Below are 21,483 nucleotides of genomic sequence, written 5' to 3' on the forward strand. Positions count from 1 at the left end.
GTGTTTTTTTTAATAGGACAAATTTATTTAATTAAAAACTTTTATAAAAATTTTCAATTAAAAAAATATAATCGGCCATTTTAATAACAAAGAAAAATTTGAAATATTTTATTAATAGGAAATGTATCAAATTAACTTGCTACTAAATGTATATTTTAAATATACACATTAAGGTCCACAAATGTCTAAATATTAAGTATTACTTTCATTACAAATATATATGTTTTTTTAATTTAAAATACGAATAATTCGAATTTGATAATAAAAAAATTTAAATACAGATTTCACTGAAAATTCGAAATTTTGAACTGATTGCAATTTTTAGTCCCTGATTGAAATAGCGGATCGTTGACGCCTTTCGCTTTTGAAGTGTCTGATCCAAAAAAACAGTACAAATGAGCAAAACAACCTTACCTTGAATCGCCGAATTTTTAAGAAAACAGAACTTCTATTTAATGTACGCATTGAACGCTAAAAAACTCTTTTGTATTAAAATTGTATTCTGTGACCTTTTTACAAGTAAAACGGAGAAAAAAAACCTTTGTACTAAAATATACAAGTATAAGGAACAGCAAGCAGTAAGTCATAATATATTATGAAACTGGCTTTGTAAAAGATAAAAATAAAAGTATAAAGTCGAAAAGATCGTCAGTAGTACTGATTTGCATTTAAAACTCAAATTTTGCGAAAAATTATACATATAAAAATATATTTGCATTGCGTTGCAAATATATTTTTTAAATTTTAAATACAAATCAGGATTTAATGTTAAAAATCATAGTATAATTTTTTAATAAAATTACGGTTAAGTTGGAAGTAAAAATACTAGATTTTTAAGTCAGTTTTCTTTGGTTACGTTCCAACAATACTATCACTTTTTAATGACGTAGAATATGAAGATTGGTAGTTCATTTTCAATTTTTAAAAAGTCATTATGAAAAATTGTGAGTGTGTCGAATCCAAAGACAGATTGCTGTTAACTGATACATTAAAAATTCATACTGCAATAGTGAATCGGCATTCCTTTTATGAATGCGAGGGAGAAACGATACATTCTCGCTTCTCTCTCTCTCTCTCTCAAGTTTTTTCGGCTGTCACATCCGACTATAAAAATAAATATTTCGGACCAAATTAAATAAAAAAATATATATATGTAATATCACAGTAACTGGTTGTCAACTCCTACCGTATCGTTGTGTTAGTTCCATCGTCTGTGTGTTTTGGATAAAAAGTGGAAGATGTGACGCTCACTGTTCTAGACAGAATAAGCCGTACAAATTTCAATACAATAAGAGTTTTTGATACTTATCAAATCATTATATTCTTCATATAATATAGTCCATAATTTCAAATTTTGGTCAACTAAAACCATTTTTCTAAGGCTCCCATTTTGTTGGTTAAGAAAGCATAAATAAAAATAACATCATAATAAATTTAAATAATTTAATATTACCGGATGTTGTGTTATTCGACGTGTTGAAGTGGCAAATTAGATCCCTGCTCTATTCATTAAATATTTACAATAACAAATATGCTTAGATGAATAAAATTCCAACACCGTAATACAAAAAAAGGTTGAACGTCACGCAACGAAGATTCTCGTCTCCCGTATACAAAGTATACGACTTTTTTTGCATATACATAATTAATTTTGCTTGGTACAGAATAGCTTCAAATTTAAAGTTTACTTTCAATAATTATTATTTTTAGTCCTCCTCAGGCAAAATAATAATTATAAAACCTTATGGTTTATATAGGATTCGAACCCACAGCATTTTAATAGTTTTTCGATATTTGGCAATAAAATTCAGAAAAGCTTTAGCAACAAAAGTGTTTTAACACGTAAACTTCCATACTGTTCTAGTATGACATGCGCCACGGTGGAACCGGTGCCCGGCAAAATTTGTCTGTGCCCGATATGGTGTCTTCCAGTCGAGTGCATAACAAATAGGGGAAAAATAATTTTAATTTCACTTATATAATCTTTCTTTTGTATAATGTGTAATAAATATATATTTCATTATATATATAATTTTTTTTTTTTGCGTTTGGAGTTTTTCAATATATTATATAAAAAGAAAATGATTCATTGTAGGTGACAAAATAATAACAAGCATATATTTTATTATATCAGTATAATAAAGTATGTAATAATATATTTTTATTGCAAATCAAATGTTTCTCATGACATTCTTGCATATTAATGTGGCGTACGTTTAAAATGAAATGTTAATATGGCCTTTTATGAATAGCTAGTTTATAATTAACTGTGCACGCTATGTAATATGTATTGTATCAGTATATTGTGTGACATGATTATTTTATTAACATTAGATAACCAATATCGAAAGCTTTTATTGACATTTTAAATTTATAGTCAGAATTATGGTTAAGGAATTACTAATTATTTATATATTTAATTATTATCATACAACAATCCCCGACTGGTAATTAGTGAGTAATTGTTACATGTGTGGCATATAATTACAAATGCATTATAATATATTATACATATTACAAATTTTGCAATATCGGTATTGTCTCAGATGTTAACCTGAGAGATGCCAAAACCTCAATGTGTGTCACGGCATGCAGTGCATTAATTTTAACGCCCGGAAGTGTCTAGGGCCGGTTCAAAGAACGTATATAAACGTGAAAATACGATATGTTATGTGCGTCGCGTTATCTTTAAAAAAGTCTCAAACAATAGATATCCTCACGCTGACTTAATTTTCTAAAAAAACTAGTTAAACAGCAATAAAAACTACTGATAATGCCGCGATTGTGTGGCCATATAACTTAAAGAGCGTTTAAAATGCCGTTAAAGACAATTGTAAAGATTTTTTTAACACACCACTTTTTAATTACTATATAATACTACATCTTACCAGTTGATTGACCGCAGAAAAGTATTATAATATCGATCAGCGAGTAACTTAACCGCTAATCGCTAGCGGTTAATAAAGGGGTGAGATGTGATAATTTATTAAAACTCGTCAATTAAAAACTTATAAAAATCCCAATAAAAAAAAACGTTTGAACCTCTAAATTCTTATTATTTCTACTATTTGCTAAATATTAATAATATCTAACTGATATTTATTTTAATCTATATAGCTAACAATTAATAAAAAAAATGTAAAAACATTTATTTCAATAATATTTCTTTGCACCCCATTCTGGTCTTTGATCTCATTTTCGAATGACTTTTGAAAGTGAAGATCTCCTTTTTTTTCAAATTAAAGCACAGAATAGCGCAGTCCGTAGCGTCTCAGACTAGTAATTCTGAGGTTTCGGGTTCGAGCCCCGGCAGCGGAATTTTCATTTATAAAAAATGCTTTATAATTAAAAACATCTATTGATTATAAACTATTTTTTATATATTCAGTCAACAATTCCAGAAGATTTAGAAATAAAATTAAATAAATAAACTCTCATTTAATCTCAGTATTGAATTGTAATCTTATTATTTTATCAGCAAGATTATGAGCATAAGCTTTGTATATAAAAATATATGTATGATCAACCGTGAATCATTTTTCAAGAATGCAATTATTCTCGGTTGCTTGGGGTTTATTGCATTCTCTTATGACTTACTGCATCAGACATACAAATAATGTGTTCGTGTCATTAAAATGTTGTGTAACGTTAAACAATATGAATTATTCACGTTTGGTGAATAACGCGATTTATCCAGAGATTTTCACGGTCTTGAAACCAGACGTTAAAGTGGTATTCTATCTTTAGATCCAATTAAAAGTTCGCCTCTCAGCGATTAGCTGCAACAGTAACAGTGCACAATTAAAACAGATTCAATTAATGATACATAAATGTAATATTTCGCCATTCGTAATAATAGAAAATAAAAATGTTTAGTCTCGATGTTATCTTTGAAAGTTTTAGTGCGATTACACAGTAAAGGTCAAGACTTTCGGAGCTGATTTTGTTGTGTAAGCCTTATAGGGTGACCGGCCTCCGAGATTGTGATTTTGTGTGGTGTACGTGCTCTCCTCGGTAGTAGGTTCGAAGGTATAACATGAAAAAAAAACGCAGAACAGAAACACCACCACCTTTCGTATGGAAGCTAACGTGAGAAAGAATGCGATAGGAAAGCGACCGCTAGTGAGCGATCACCTGACACACTTTGCTCGATTTCGATCGTACCGTAGTAAATCGCTATTACCGTTCCGAGTGGATGGTATATGATGCGTACGTACTAAGTGTACACAGGGAAATGGAAGATTTGTCTTTAAAAATGTCCTCGCTAAGTGGTGACGATTTTTGTTTTAATATTTAATTAAAAAATAATTATTATTATATATGTTTTCAGCGGTCGTCATGAGGAGCTGGTCCGATTTATGTGAGATTAAACCTAAAAGTCTCGGGTTATACCTTAAAAACAGTCTCGAATCTATCACGAAAATATTGTTTAAATACGTAATTTCAGTGAAATCATATCAGAAAACAGTGATCTTGCCTTTGTAGTTAAGATTATCGGTAGATTAAAGATTAATTTTTGAATAGACTGTCATGAACTATGTATATTATAATTTGCACTAATATCAGGGACATCATTGGGGCATTTGCCCCTTTTTAATTTAGCCAGAAAAATGCATGTCATTTAATGAAATACTATGAATTTGAATGATATCGAAATACTAGCCAATTTTTGCCTCCTCCCTCCCCTTGAAATGACGTCTCTGATTCTAAACCAAAATTCTCAGGTTATTTTTCAATGAAAATATAGAAAAACAGTCTCGAATCTATCCCAAAAATATTTTTTTAAATATGTAATTTCGGTGAAATCATATCGGAATATTTTTTTGCCGGTAGATATATATTTTTACCAGTGAAAATATAATTTATCTGGCAAGTGCTAGTAAAACTAAGTAATATCAATATATATGTATCATATTCACATGCAATGTATAAATGTTTCATTGAATATTATATTTTTCAGTGAATTCCAAATATATTTTCACTAGTAGATATACATTTCTACTAGCAAATATAGAATTTAAGTGTAATTAAACGCTGCTTGAAATGTCTATGAAACTCAATTTGACAGTTCAAACCTAAAATTATCTTCCACAAATTAATCAAACCTAACTTGCTAAATGAAAGTTTTAAAACTAATTATAATTTTGTAGTCCAAAATATAAACTAAGGCAATTCATCTCTCAGGGGAAAGTAAACGGAAAAATAAGTACAGAAAGACATAATTTGTCTGCATTTCGATATTACACATGTTTTAAAAATATGACAACTCTTATTGATATTACAACGGACTTCTGATATGATTGGTCAAAGTATTTTCAAATCGAATTATGGTCAATAGGAGGGCGCAAAAACAATTATCACTTCTCAGAAGTCAAAAATTCACGTCAAAAGCAATAAAATCGTGTCGGCGCCGTCGCAGTGGGAACGCTCGGTAACGAGCGTTCCCACTGCGATTTTCATTGCGACGGCACGATTTTATTGCGTTTGGCGTGAATTTGTCATGTAAAATGCATATCATTTAATGAAATACTATGAAATCGATATATTAAAAAAATGACTACTGACTGCCCAACTTTTGCCCCCTTCCCCCTGGAAAAAGCTTAAATGGCGTTCATATTTATATATTATAGTTATCAAAAAAATAGTTTACTGATTAATTGAACAAATAATAATTTCACATAATTAAACAACTGGTTTATTTCATGTTTCATGTAAGATTATTATAGTCTATCTTAATATTTATAAATTTAATTTTAAATCTAGATAGATATTTTATCTAAATGTATTACGCTGTGCAAATCGTAAGCTTTAATGAAGTAATTATTTCAACATAATTAACAATCTACTGTTTTATAATAATGGTTTCATTACACATAAATTATTATGATTACATTATACAGAATAATCGACGTGCAATTTTCATTATTTTCCATTTGAGATGTGAGAAAATTATTATTTTATTGTACAGAAAATGTGTCTTCGCTTGTAGGAATTTCTGCACTTTGTTCTTAGTTTTATGTTGTAGACAATTATTATAGTATATACGACGTGTATTTATTTTACTACTTAATTTCACCGAAAACTGGCTTATCTATGCGGTTAGCCCAGTTTTATTGGAAAGTACAAAGAAAGATAAAGAGACATTATGCAGTGTTTTTTTTTTATCTATCGGTAGTAAACTACTACTGTCGTTTTATGGGCTGGGAAACCCGATTGTTCAATTTAAAATTCTAATCAGCTTAGAATACGAAAATAGTTGTTGGTTTTACTTATTATCAATTATTAACTCACATAGTTACATCATAAATGTTTAAATCAGCAATATGTAATATATTTCTGATATCGTTAACGCTATCATAATAATTATATTGTCGGTTAGGTTAGAACAGTTTAAAGTAGTAAATTGTCGATTAAGTAAATTCAATACATGGTTTATTGTCGGTTGAGATAGCTATTTGTTTACCTTTTAACTGATTCTGTGGTTTGAAATAAAATATTTTATAATGTTTTCATTTTAATGCATAAGTATATAAATATAATAAACTAAGGTTAATTATTTAACCGTCAGTTTATATAACAATTATCTAAAGATTAAAATTACAAATTTTAATTTTAAATATTTTACTCAAAAAATTACAGTAAATGAGTGGTGTCTTATTCATACAGTTAGATACTGAAAGTTTGATGTACAGTTTATTGCACACAAAAATATATAATAAAAATCGATATATAATAGAAATGCAGGTGTCAGTACTGAACAATTATTTCGAACGAAAAAGAGTCGTAGATGTGAATCGCAATTGTGAGAATGAAGAGCCTTTCTAATCTCAGCTTTCTTGTGTTTATATGGCCGAGTTTCAAGTCCTTTATACTGGCTTTTGGACGTAGCTTGAAAGAACGGGAGAGAATGTCAATGTAAGACCAACAGCATTATTGTTTAGCTCCACTTCCGGTACACCTATCAATGAAAGCATAATTTCCATGTGGTAATTTGTGGACTATCTTTCGATAATTATCTTCTGATCAAAATATTCGCACAAATTCTCCACAAAAAGATCCAGAGTTGCTGTGGAGGTGGTAGATCGATAAATATTCACCGAGTGTCATGTTGTTACATTTTCCAGAACCGAATTTTGATCAATAGAAGAGCGCAAAAAAACAATTATCACTTCTCAGTAGTCAAAAATTCACGTCAAAAGCAATAAAATCGTGCCGTCGCCATCGCAGTGGGAACGCTCGTTACCGAGCGTTCCCACTGCGAAGGCGTCGTCACGATTTTATTGCTTTTGACGTGAATTTTTGACTACTGAGAAGTGATAATTGTTTTTTGCGCCCCTCCTATTGACCAAAATTCGATTTAAATTCACTTTAACCAATGCTCTCATATCAGAAGTCCGTAGTAATATCGGTAAATATGTGAATCATATTTTTTAAACAGTGTAAAATCTAAGTGCAGACAAACTATGGAGCAATATGTGAGTCTGTTATTCTTCTTCAGCTTAATTTCTTCTGAGAGAAATATTTTGGACTAGTTTTAGATCTTTCATTAGGTTAGGTTTGCGTTTGAACAGAAAACGAACGTCAAATTGAGTTTCATGGACATTTTAGAGCAGCATATAATCAGTTAATAATATATTTTCGCTAGTAAAAATATATATTTAGTGGTGAAAATGTATTTGAATTTCACTAGTGAAAATATAACTTCACTGAAAAATACACATTCACAGTCAGTTATCGTTTTTATTAATATTTGACAATAAAATTCACGGTATTTCTATAATGCCATGCTTTTTTCTGGTAAAATTCAAGGGGGGGGGGTGCAAAAGCCCTCACCTACCCCCTTCCCACCCAAATGACGTCCTTGCATAAAGGACCATGGAATTAAAAAAGTTGAAAATCTGGCGAATAATTCGAGTAATCGAATATTGGATTGAAAACACAAACTAATTTTTTTGATATTGTTTGTTATGTATAAAAAAATTTGCGACACGTTAGTGAATCACGACCCATGACTTTGAAGACGCTAATTTGTTAGTTTGACCTTTATACATGAATGGTTACTTGTCCGCCTACAAGTAGATACTAAAAATCACATCGTTGAACGTCCTTGTTTGATGATAGTATTAGCTCGACTTTTCCAAGAAACATTGTTTTCTTCGTGCCGTGTATTCGATACCATTGAAAAAACTAAACTAAACCATGACCGTGACAACCAAGTAACTCGGCATTTAGCGGTCGCCAGCTAGCCGTCGCCGACGACTACCACCGCGACCGGATTCCATACTGACCGGGCGTTATTTTGTTGTGTTCCAGGTCCGGTGACGGTGCCGATGGTGTCGACGAACTCAAACCAGCCGATGGTGCCCGTTCAAGTGCCGCCCGGACACGTCGTGCAGCAGATCCTCGACGAGACGGGCACCCTGAGGCACGTGATCCTGTCGCCGCAGCCTCCGGGCCCGCACCACCTGCCGCCCCACATGCAGCACGGCCCGCCGCCCCCGCCCCAGCACTATGTAAGACCATACTATTATTATCCTCGAAACGCGCCATCTGGATCGGTTAGTTGTGTGTGGAGAATCCTAGCATTTATTCATTCTCTTACAGATAGGTTCTAATAAAATTCATTAGTATGTACTATGAATTGTACTTCCAATATAATCTAAGATAAATTAATATCATAATTATTTTAGTGTAATAATAATATAATAATATAAAAACTACGAGGTGGAATTGTACGCTTGTTAACGACGCCCAGATTTATGATAGATTGGTAGTTAGTAGACCAAGTAGTTTTCCGACTTGTTCTTCTCAGAAGAAAAGTAAAATTTTAAATTGTAAAATTTATTATGGTCTACCTTATCTCAAAATATATATGTATACGTGAAGCTAATCTTTCACGGTTAGCGCTTTAAAGGAAATTCGTAGATTTTTCTAGACGATCATTTATATAAAAATATACTAGATTTATATTTTACATAGGTAGAATTCAACATAGACTAATTTAGCCGACATTGTTGTGTTGCTAAATTAGTTGCTAAACAACAATAGATACATTTTTTGTTTTCAAGACTAAATACCATAGATTAAATTTTTGTTTCCGAGCTTTTTGACATGTCTGTAAATATCGATGACATAATAAAAATATATACGGAAAAAATGTAATTACTTCTGAAGCAAAAACCTACAATTCACGCTAAAGAATTTTAGCAATCTATGAAATTAGTAGTTTTTTAAGAGCATTTTCATATTCTATTTTTTTTTATTATACATGAACTTCAAAAAAAAATTGAGACGGACACCTGATTTTGAGATAAGCGTTAAACGATAATAAAGGGTGGGCCTTTCCAACAACTTGTTTTGTACAACGAACGAATTCTGCAAATTTCGGTCATAGTAGACACCGCAAATAAACATTCTATTCACAAATATTTTGTTGTTGAAAAGAAGCGTTGTATTGTCTCGCATATCGAAACAAAATAAAAGCGCATAAAGGATCATGAATTTTAGGGCGGCACTAGTCACTCGGGTATATTGAGAGGAAAATCGACTACATATGTTGCTTAAGTATAAGGATTTTTATCGAACAAATGGATTTCTTACCTTATTTTCCAGTACGAGAAGGTTCAGTGTATTGTTTTTGATACTTTCTGCCGAGTGTATCGCAGTTAGGTTCTGGATTTGTCGTGGCTGTATTCACGTATTCCGTTCCCACGGCATTGTTGCGAAAACCGACAATTTCGCTCTCTTTATCCACCTCGAATGTCCTTGTTTCGTGAGCAAATTTGCATATCGTTTCATCATGCCGCGCCGCTGACAAAATTCGAGACCGTTAACATGCATCTGGAAGGTCTTGTGTCTCTGCCGAAAACGTCTGGTCTCTTCTCGATACCCTCCGTTCGTATGACGACACCGCGATCATTACTAATAAAGAGGCAGACGCGCAATTAACCAGAATCGAGCCAGTAGTTTCCTCCCGAGCTAGTCGGATAATGGTTCATGTTTAGATGCAATCAACTCGACGACGTCATATGATGCATTCTGAATCTATGCCTCTCATTCACTGCGACGCTGTCTTTTCATCGGTTTATTCTGTTTATGATATATGAAATATATAATATTTTAATGTAAATTTTATGTGGACGAAGGTCTATTTGTAGACAGCGCACTGTGAATACGTTAAACTCGTTTCGAATACGTTAAACTCCATAGTGAGAGTCGAATCATCATTACCATCACACGAGAGTACACACTATCCGATTATGGGCAGCTTTTATTGCATTTAGACAAGGCATGTTTTATAAATAGATACAATAACGAACCTGTCTTGCGAATAAACCTTAAAGCATATTAGAGAACCGGAATGGGGTACGAAGTGACCCCATTCAAATTTAAGTAAACATAATAGTAATATTTATTCGGGTTCAATTCATAGGAATATCTTTATATATTACAAAAATAAATGCTAGATCAAATGTCGCTTGCTAGGGAACTTTTTTTATATTGAATCCACTGCGATCCAATTTATTTAATTTTAATCACAAAATAACGCTTCTTACCTATTATTTATATATTATTTATTTAGGGTATACCGTGTACCCGTCTCAGATGTTGGGACCACTACCTGAAAAAAAATGCAAAGGCAAAAGAAAGAATTTTTCGCTCTATCCTTGTAAATAGTATTTAATTAATTGTTCACTATTATAATTCATACAACACCAGTGGCTCTCAACTTATTTTTAATCGCACGGATTTTTTTTTTTTATAATTTTTGAAATTGGTTTAGCTTTTATATATGATATCCTTTAGCATGAACTGAAGGACTATTCTTGATTAAAATAAAACATCCAGCGACGTTTATAATAAATAATCTATAATAGGACACAAAATATTGGAGCGGGTGGCAAGGGCTGGTCAAAAAATTGTTTCCAAAATCCATCGATGGATTAACAGATTTTACGACGAATTTTAGTGATTTAACAATTCCAGTTAAAATAGTTGAAAAGTACAGTAATATTTATAGAACTAATTGAATTAAATACATTTAAAATGGCTTCAAAAATAGAAAATATATTGGGCATGACATAGAGTTGCCTTTGTACTTTTAAAGGTTAATTATATTTTTTAATATTTAACCGTGATAGGGAAACATTATGTAGTATTAAATATATTAAATTAGTAGCTAGCAGTAACTAAAAAATACTTGCCATTCTTAGTGCTACAAATAAATTAATCGCTACCTTCATTCATATGTGAAAAACGTATAATTAACTTTTTCTCCATGCCAAGAGATGAATAGGATACTTCTCTTTGATACATTTGAACTCGATGCTGTGACATAGATCCGTTTCTGTGTATTCATATCGAAAATTTTAATGTCTTAGCTGAACTTTTGAAACCCACAATTATCTCGAACCGGCGACATGTTTAGATAAAGTTTTCCTCGAAGAATCGTGTTGATCTGTTAATTTCCGAGAATGGTCTAACGTCGGTTTTTCCTGAAATACAAACATATAACAATCAAATGCAAGATTTGATTTAATATCCTCAAGACCGCAGTGAAGCAATCTTTGGAATGCCACTCTCGTGCCGTTTTGGTATTGGGTCAGACGTTTTATTCGACAACGGCGCTTTTTGCAATATGCATTATATATGTACTATACAGCGCCTGTTATAACAATCATCATCAACATTTGCTTCGGGAAAAAATAAGTTTGAGACCATTCACTTTTTTATTGAATCGCAGCCTACGGTCGATGATCTTATCTTTCGTTCAGAGTCACTTGACACAAATTCTTTCGAGTACGAGAGAGAAAAAACAAGGACTCCAGATCTTATACATGTGTGTGCGTATGTGTAGTCAGTTGATTAATAAAACGGAATCGTGTGGCATATATAAATATGTGCACAAACGATGCACGGTACGAGCGTGCAAAATAAGATATTAAATTACCGCATCGCCTCGCGCGTGTGTATGGTAAATTTTATTGTATCTCTTTGTAAATCTGTAAAATGTGTACATCGGAGCGTGCGTGCATTTTTAACATGTGCATAAAATATATTATATATACGACCGCCACTGAAACTATGTTGTTTTTGAACAACGCCGGAAAATATTATTCGGCGGAATAAAAATAATACGCTTTGGGTAAACATCGAGTTAACCCTCTTAATACCGTGCACATAATATGTAGTACACCGTAAATTAATGATGTCATCCTTCAGGTGTCGTTGAGCATATTTCACGTTGACGGTAGCATATTATTTACTTTCATAACTGAATGCTAGCAATCTTAGCTTAGAGAATAGCAGATTGTTATTCAAGGTTGATTGATACCGTTCCTTTCGTTATTAATATGTGATTATTATTTTATACCTTTCATACCAATGCCGAGAAATGAGCGAGTAGTGAGAGAGGCGAGTGTTATATCCACACATTAAAGCTGTGAATGACATTCCTTACAAACCTACCTTATCTTATTGTTGTGCGAACACAGAATAATGCTGCGAATTATTATATACTTAAAATACCGATTTTTCATTTTAAAAATTTAATTCATAACAATATTAATATTTTATATACACTATTTATTGGTTCAGTAATCATTGAAAGATCTGGTTTTTAAATTGTTGCAAAAGTTCTTTAATATTTTTACACAAAAATCGCACAAACCTTCGAATAGTTTTTATGAATTAAAGTATATACTCTACTGTGCAAAAGAATGGGTCACCTATGAACGACTATGCTTTAACGCTTTCGATGCTACAGACGTCAGTTTACGTCAACATAAGATGTTACACCAGTTTTTTTTATCATTTTACCTCATTGATTAAATTTAGTTTTAAGGAATTCAATATCAGTTTGTCGTGACCGTTGCGTATCTGTTTTTTTTTCATACTTTTCGATTGTTATTATTGTGTGCAGTGTTTTGTAACAAAATGCTAGTGTTTTTTTTAACTGTTGTAACTTATAATTATATAAATCTTCAGTAGTAAGAAGTCACTATTATTAAAATTATTTTTTCTAAAAATCGAGGACAGATTGATAAAGAGATAATTTCTATAAAATCTAGCAATAGCAGCTTCACTGTCAAAATAAAAAAAAACACTGGCTGTTTTTAATTATTATCTGACCATTTCAATCCATTCATTTTTATAAACTAAATTTACTAACGCGTTTATGTTCTTCGTCTATCGTAGGCATTCATAAACAGTCTGTAAAATAGTATTACAAAATGTAACATAAAATTTAAAAAAAATTGTGACGCACACCTGTTTTAATAAATGGTGTACCATTCTAACATTTTGCTTTTGCGAATTTCGGTCATAATAGACACCGCTCTATTCACAGACGTTTTTCGAATGCATTTTTTTTGTTGAGAACCTGCGTCATATTGTCTTGCATTTCGAAACAAAATAAAGGCAGGGATGTCATTTCGGCTTTTCCCAAATTTGCCATCTATTCAATAGTATATTATTTTTTGCCTAATGGCAAAAATAATATATTATTTAAACGATTCATTAAGTGCCAGGAATGGTCACTTATACCTGTATTGATGTTAGTTCAGTTAATTATTAAAAATACAATTTGGCGACACTGATGAGCGTTGCAGTAAACTCGTGATCGCGATCGATGAACGATAGTATTTCTAATTTTAAATCATTTTATTGCTCTCTATACAGTTAAATATATAATACAGTTGAGTTTAACCGGTTAAGTTAACTGAACCCGCACACCGATCGTTTCGCGAATATGTAAAAAAATGTTTCGATATCGTTATCCTGAAACTATTATGGAGGTACTCGCATGACGCTGAGTAATATTTAACTTTATTACGATGGGGGCCGACTCGAGTGCGAGAGAGTACACCGGGCTGAAAATAACTCGAGATATTTGTCGGTTAGTTTAGAGCAGGGGTCCTTAAACTTTTTAAGAAACAGGTCAAATCAATGTTTTTTTGACAGTTGTTTCGGAATTCTAGGGTTTGCGTTTGTGAGATCTAAAAAATCTTTAGCGTGCAAGTTTGGGGAACCCTGGTTTAGAACGCACAGTATAAGGGTCGTTCACACCGTTGACGTTTTCTTTTTTTTATGAGCTGAACTATGGACGTCTCAGTGTGCCGATCTAGCAGAATCGACGAAACAATGAGCGAGACGAAACAATGAAAGTTGGCGCAATTGCGCTGCATTGTGCTAAATTTTGACGAGTTGCATCCATCGCAGACCGTATTGCGACACGAATCAACTCGGTGTGCCGAGGAGAGGTCTATTCGCAGAAATTTGCTCGCCACGTCATATTCGCCAGACATTCACTAGATTAGCGCTTCTGACACGTGTAGGGAAACTCGGTTAAAAATACAGAATCTTAAAATTCTTCTGACACATTTGTTTGAGAAGAATTTTAAAGCTCCCGTCAAGTATGTGCCCTTCTCTGAGAATAGAGTTTTAAATTAATACAGATATTGTGGATTTAACAATATTAATATATATTCGAGCACATCTGCGGCCGTTTTTCACTTGAACCGAACTAAACTTCGATTTCACTAACAGAAAACCGCCGAAGCCCAACCAACTGAAGAAAGACTGTGCAATATGCGCTTCGTGTTGCGTGAAGCGCGGTCCGGGTAATGACGTTCATTATTATTACGTTCGTTTCCGCCGCCGACGACGACGAAGAAGGCGAAGGGTTGAGGCGCGACGATGCCCTTAATCTATGCACCGTCACGATCGCGGCTTCCCGGTCGTGACTGGTCATTCACTGACAATCGTTTTCTGCGTCGGATTAGATCTCGTTCGCTCTACAAAGGCGGACGCATTCCGCGCAATGTCTGGGCTCGGCCTCACGTTTTCACTCATGCTGCTGTTGCACTTGGACGACAGGGTTAGAAGCTCACGGAAGAGGCGCAGTGAGAAGAATGGACGTAGACAACTAACCAATCGCTCAATTAGAAACTCAGCATGTGCTGCATATTCCTTAGGGTCTTAGTGTGCAACTGAGCATGCCAATACCATATGCAGAGTACCAAAATATGTTAAAGAAAGCAGAATTGTAGGAGTATAATAGATACATTCAAAAATATGAAATTCAATAACTTCTTTTGTTTTATCGTCAACACAACAATTTTTATTATAAATGTTTTTTTTTATTTACTTTCTTGTAATTGTTGAATTATTTATTGTGCTTCTTATCAACGCCAACGTCGCCAGGATTGCCACTAGCGCCTTCAAGACTACATTCTGAAAGGATGTAAGTCGGGTATTTTGTACCCTCTTTAGAATATATTTAATTTAAATTTGAGATCCTGTTTTCGAGAATTGTGGAAGTGCTGTAAAGTCACCCCGATTCATAAAAAGTGTGGCAATTATCATATTGATAATTACAGGCCAATAGCGCTGCTTTCAGCATCTGCAAAATTATTTGAAATTATATTACAAAAATATACTTACAAGTGTATGCAACATGGTTTCCGTCACTAACCTTATGTTTTTTTCTAACTTTGTTTCGAGATCATTGAACTCTGGTTTACAAGTGGACATTATATACACTGATCAGTTTATTATCACGGCGCCACGCTCAAATTTGACAGTTGCGAAACGTCCGTTTGCTGTTCAAACCTAAACCTATACTAGATTAAGCTTCGAACAGGGTTGCGATTTAATAACAGAATTATTTTTGTATATTTAAATAAATACTTTGTTCCATAATTGTTTGTGCATTTATGTAAAGTAAATCTTTGAATTTTTTCTTCGGTAAGGGATTCGTTGCAGACACTTATTAATGGGGTATTCACTGTTTTATCCAAAGATTGCTTGCTCGCACCTAATCTATTCAACAGTAATGCACAAATAATCCATTTTATGGAACAATTATTTTAAATATTGTTCATTTAAATTGTCCTCGTTGCAAACAAATATTATTGAAAATGCGTATTTATTTTGTAAAGAGCGAGGGTGAAGGGGTTAATTAAACATGTTTTAACAAACAGCTATTTATTCAGAAAATGGCAAATCTTAGTCATCAAATTTAAATTTCAATGGAATGGAATGGATGCATCTGCTTTGCTTAAACCAGTTCTTATATGTTTGTTTTCTACTAAATAATTATTTTATACATTTCTCATTGTACAGAAAATGCACATTTCGCAACTGAGCGTAGCGCCGTGATTATAAAGAAGTACCAAATAAATTTTAGCATTATATTTTATTTATATTGCGTTTAAAAATATTGAGTTTCTTTGTAAATATATATTTAATTTTGATCTTATGCGACCCACATGTTGAAAACCACTGATATATAATTTTAACACATGTACCATTACAAGTCGAAACATTTAGTAAATTTTTGTTTTTTTAATTTAAAAATTTGTTGCCCAAAGTTCTCGCAAAACAGCTGTTTTCAAACATCATGCAATTTTTTGACGACTTTTGCGCATGCGCCGAATTGCTTCAGTATGTGTGCAAGCGCAGCGATGGCCTGTTTAAAATCGATCTGTACCATTATTCTATATTTATATTTATTTTTCTTTTTCATCATGCCTTTACAGGTTTCCCCAATGCGTCATGATGACCATTATACAGACTATTATTATGAAATTAAATATTTAATAAAAAAAATGTTATGTTGCACACCAAAGATGAGCCACATCGTCCCACAGATTTTTTTCCAGCTACTCATAACTATCGCTGAAACGTCCCTGTATTTGCATGGCTCGCAGTCTCTTGTTCTTATTATTTTAGAACTTTTGAATCTCCACTTGGCCATTACTAATGCCGAAAACATTATTTTTTGCTTTTGTCATGATTTTCACCAACGTTGACACTGTACCCTTCGCTTTAATTTTTCTTTTCTTATTATTTTCATATGTTAGATTGCTTGTGATCTCTGGTTTTTTATATATAGATATACATAAAATTGAACAATGTCGAATGAGCGTCGGATTTATGTGTGGTTGAACAAATGTTGTTTGGTCATAACTTTCCGACCAGTTTCACTAGTTTACAATTTGAGAATTGCTTCTGCTGCTTAATGCGGTGGTTATTTCCATTTCATATCTCAAATCTATATTGAGGTTTTAAGTAATTATTCCGATATTAGCATACAGAAGCCGAGCGAATATTATTGCGGCAAATACTTTTGAAAATGCGGTGAACGCAAAGCACTAGGCGAACCCTACATTGATTGTCGGTCCGCTGATCTACCGCGAAGAGATGGGAAGTCTCACGAGACGAGACTGGCCCTCCAACCGCAGCAGTTTTCGATTAACCGCGAATTTCTTGTCGAAAGCGATTGGAGCTATTCGAATGTACTCACTGCACTGCACTACGACCGCACACCCGTCAATTGACAGTTAAAGATTACGGATAATGTCAACTAGTAGTACGATTCGTTACGACACCGCGAGAACGTGTGGTGGGGATCGTTTCCGCTGTGGTGTCAAAAGTTGAGAGGTCCCAAAAGGTCGCAAATCAAACAACACATTATGAAGAGATAAAAAAGCGTTACCAAACCGGCCCAGTAAAAGTGATAATTTTTGTGATAACAAATATGTAACGCTCCTCTGGGAGCCGGCCGTCTATCTGTCTTTAATGTACACAAAAAGCTTATGTTGTTTACATACCTATTGCTGCAATGCGAGAGAATATAGCTTTATTTAAAAATTAAAAATAGGTCACAATAACAATGTATATTGTCGGATTCTTGCTAACCACAAATAAATAAATTATTTGTTAAAATGGAACAGCACCGTGAGAAAACATTCATGCAGATTAAGTCAAAGTATCAAAGAAAGTTTAAAAGTATCCGCCGCAAACGCATTAACACGTGCATTCGGGATTGCCATCCGAACGGTTGTTTTTAATCTAATTTAGCAGTCAACGGTAATCTATTCCAAAACTCTATGTCTCCGATGTAATATCCCCTCCTATATATGTATATTCTTAACATGTGAAGCATTTTGTGGTTCACATAACAACTGTGCTTCAATTGTTCTTATATCGAATGTCAAAATAACATAATCTTATTATTCACCTCACATTGTTTTTAACGATATTCAAATATCAAACCGTTGTTTACATTAAATTAGTCTTAATCTTAACCCATCGGCTTACTTAAAATAAATACGATTTTTATGCGACTTCAAAGTGGTGATGAATGATGTAAAGTTGGTCTTCGTCGATATTATAAATCGATTACTATTGCAGGTTTTTTGAATGGGTTTGACGTCACAATGACGTCGCATCATATCAAAATTGTGTTATCCGAAAGGTTGGATTAAACAAGCTTATGTGCCATCAGTAATTCTTACTAGCATGTAACATGTGTAATATAGCAATATAATAGTAGCAGATTTTACCGAAACTAGTCACCAACAGAATGTGTTAACGTGTTGATGAAATTAATCGATGAGGTGATGATTAAGATCTTTGATGCGCTTGAGAGTATGTAGACACAAAAAAAACATGTCTATACATACTTCCATATAACTATTACCATACGAGAGTGGGGTTTTGCCCAATGCCAGACGCCGGCGACCGTGGATTTGACAAGTTCATGGAATTCGGCGATGGAAGCCGTTCTCAAGTGTGTTTATACAGATTTGCGGTCGCGTCGTTTATTTTTATATTTAGAAATCATTATCAGATTTTCTAAGACGCTCTGCGATAACCTGAACCACTCGATTTTGTGGAATATGATTCAATCGAAGCGACGTAAAAGTTCATGGTCTAAAATTAGTATAATGAAATCGACCACATTTAACTGGTTAACGTTACAACATACCAGTTTGTTTAAATCTATTTTTAGAGTTTTATTCTGATTTATTTGTCTTGATTAATGTCATCTGGCTTCAATCGCGTTTTTGCATGAGTCGCTAAGAGTTATTTTATTAGCATACTGAAATATGTAGACCTTCATCTTGGTGCTTCTCGGAATACAAGCTAACGAGTACCGGTTCCCACATAGTTTCATCATTGCACCCATATATTGTTATATGCGTTTTTTTTAAATATATGGTAGTTACACGAGTCACCAAAAATTATCTTTAGTTGTTCTAACATTTTGTGAATTAATTAAAAAAATCTACGTCAATCTCGAGGCGGACGTCAAATTGGTTCCAGTTACTTCATTCACTTGATTGGTCCGACTTACACACGTTTTTCTTCCACGCATCATTTTCTTTCTGGCATATTGCCCGGTAGTTTTTCACATCTTTCTAAAAAACTATGTCAAGAATGCATAAATCATGTTGAACGGTGATATGACGGTGACGCGCAGCTAGCTACCAGAATCATACTAAACTTCTTATATAATTATATGTACATTAATCTGTATGCATATACTCATTACATGATACTCGTCTTTAGAGCGAGTAGGTATAATAGTTTACTTAGTGAATCAAGCACTTTTTCTTGATATTGTGTTGGTCAAGAGATGTTAAAAACTGCTTTTGTGGCTTAATTTATTCGACGAGCTGTACGTATGTACAAATAGGTACCTGAAATAAATAGGTATTTTTCTTTAATTGCCATTTTTTCTACATATCCGCGCAGCTCGAAAATTTGGCATAATAATGCTGAAATTTAACTGACTGTAAAAAATATGTAGCGACCACACACAGATGACCATGCTTGAAAGGGTCATCGTCTCAAACCCTAAACTCGCGATAATGGCTGTGACCAAAAACGATCATTTATTAACAACGGAGACTACAATAGCGTAAAGGATTTGCGGGATTACACGGAACACGAGTTCACAGTAAAGATTCTCCGTCGTTAAGAGAATCGCTTTGTGGCGAAAAGGTCACGGATATCATAAATCACTTCCGTGACATTTAGCGAACGTCGCTTTCTAAAGGCGTAGACGTATTTCGCTGTTCTACGAAGCGACTGCAGCGATTGGTTGGAAGATCGTTGCACATATACGATTCGCCAGCAAGCCTTTAACTCTTAAAGTATATAAGCCCGGACTCCGATGAGAAGAGGCAAACAGTCAGGAGACAGGCAGTCAGAGTCACCAGCAGCCACGCGAAGAGACCAGCAGACACAAGCCGCAAGAAGAACCATCTCTTGACACTCGCTGCAGGCAGCCACAAGAACCCCGAGAATCATCTACGGGCATCATCAGCTGCGTCAGCTTCACTACCGCTTGGAGCATACGTCTCGCCGATAATCGTCCGTCGCACTCAATAAAAATATATTAATAAAAAGTCTTACTAGATTCACACTGAGTCTCGTTAGCCACGGGGTCAATCACCCCTTGGGACCCAACCCCTAAAAATATAATAACAAGATTAATTACCATCGTAATTACGAGCGCAAAGCACGAGATTATTAGCCCGAAGCGCGTAGATATCAGGGAGCAGCGTAAAACAGATGTTTGTAGTACATGATTAACTATGAATTATATCTAATATTATCACAATCAGTCATTAAACAAAATACTCCCCCTTTAATTATATATATAGCATAAAATACATGCAAAAATTGCCAGTGCACGCGTTCAATCTTTTATATAAAATCAAAATATACGTGCCTGTTCTCACTGTCTTTTGGGATTCAGGTGAGCGGATGCTTTTCTTGGTGTCTCTCGATTCAGCGTAGCTTCGCTTGGTGCGAGTTCGGCTGAACTCTCGTTTATTCCAAGTCGGAAGCGAAGTGTGTTATAGCCTATATACCCTTGAGAATTGGGTGAAAGTCTTATGTCCCTTCTAGCCCTCGATGATTTGGGGCGGAACCAGACTATTTGGTATTGTCTAAAACTGCGTAACAGTAAATTCGATATCGGTAAAAATTAGCAACGCCGTCATTCATTACGCATTATCGTTTGTTCGAAGATAAATGGTTTTTATTAGACTGTCTTGGTCTATTTTTTTCGGGTTTTGAAGCCGAAGGGGTGCGACTTTGCAGCCAGAAATAGACGCCGGAAGGCTGGTAATTATTCAGTTATAATACATATACCAAAGCGAAATATTTGAGAGGTGTATATTTTTGTTGCGAGTGCTGGTGGAGGAAAGATATCCCCAGGAAGAGTTTGGGTCTCTTCGCCGAACTGAAGTCTGTCTCGTCTGATCACTCGATCGTCTCTGTCTTTCTGTTTCTGCAGAGTCAGACCCTTTGTACCGTTGATTCGGTACGTCTCCGGTGAATCACAACAATACATAGATCAGTCAACCAATTGTTGCGCTTTTATATTCGACCAACGAAATATATCCATGCCTTGAAAGAGTTTGCATTATCGAAGGTCGGTAGTGCAAAGGGGTGTTTTTTGTCCGGATGGCTAATTGTTTGTGCAATTCATAATGCACAAAAGGGTTTGGATTCTCTGGTCATTGCGAGGGTAATAATGACATGATAAATGAGCGTACCTAGACATTGTCTATGTATTCCTTTATGTCCCAAAGGATTGTTTTTTTTCTTTAGATATTACCAGGGTTTAACTGTGGTGGTCTGTTCAGTTTGAGTCTATTATATTGCATTATCATTTTTTTT

The 21,483-nt window shown here is 33.9% G+C and overlaps 1 protein-coding gene across 6 annotated transcripts in view; it reads left to right on the forward strand.

The window, feature by feature from the left end:
* Positions 1–21,483, forward strand: part of mtgo (miles to go) — a 67,745-nt gene that overhangs the window by 16,489 nt on the left and 29,773 nt on the right. For all 6 annotated transcript variants that reach the window (XM_088188835.1, XM_088188836.1, XM_088188839.1 and 3 more), the window contains one exon: positions 8,314–8,513. In XM_088188835.1, coding sequence (XP_088044961.1) covers positions 8,314–8,513 — 200 coding nt within the window. The remainder of the gene's footprint in view (positions 1–8,313; positions 8,514–21,483) is intronic.

This window comes from Plectrocnemia conspersa, unplaced genomic scaffold, assembly GCF_051122295.1.
Source record: "Plectrocnemia conspersa isolate PC_06_02 unplaced genomic scaffold, ASM5112229v1 ptg000007l, whole genome shotgun sequence".
Taxonomy (NCBI): domain Eukaryota; kingdom Metazoa; phylum Arthropoda; class Insecta; order Trichoptera; family Polycentropodidae; genus Plectrocnemia; species Plectrocnemia conspersa.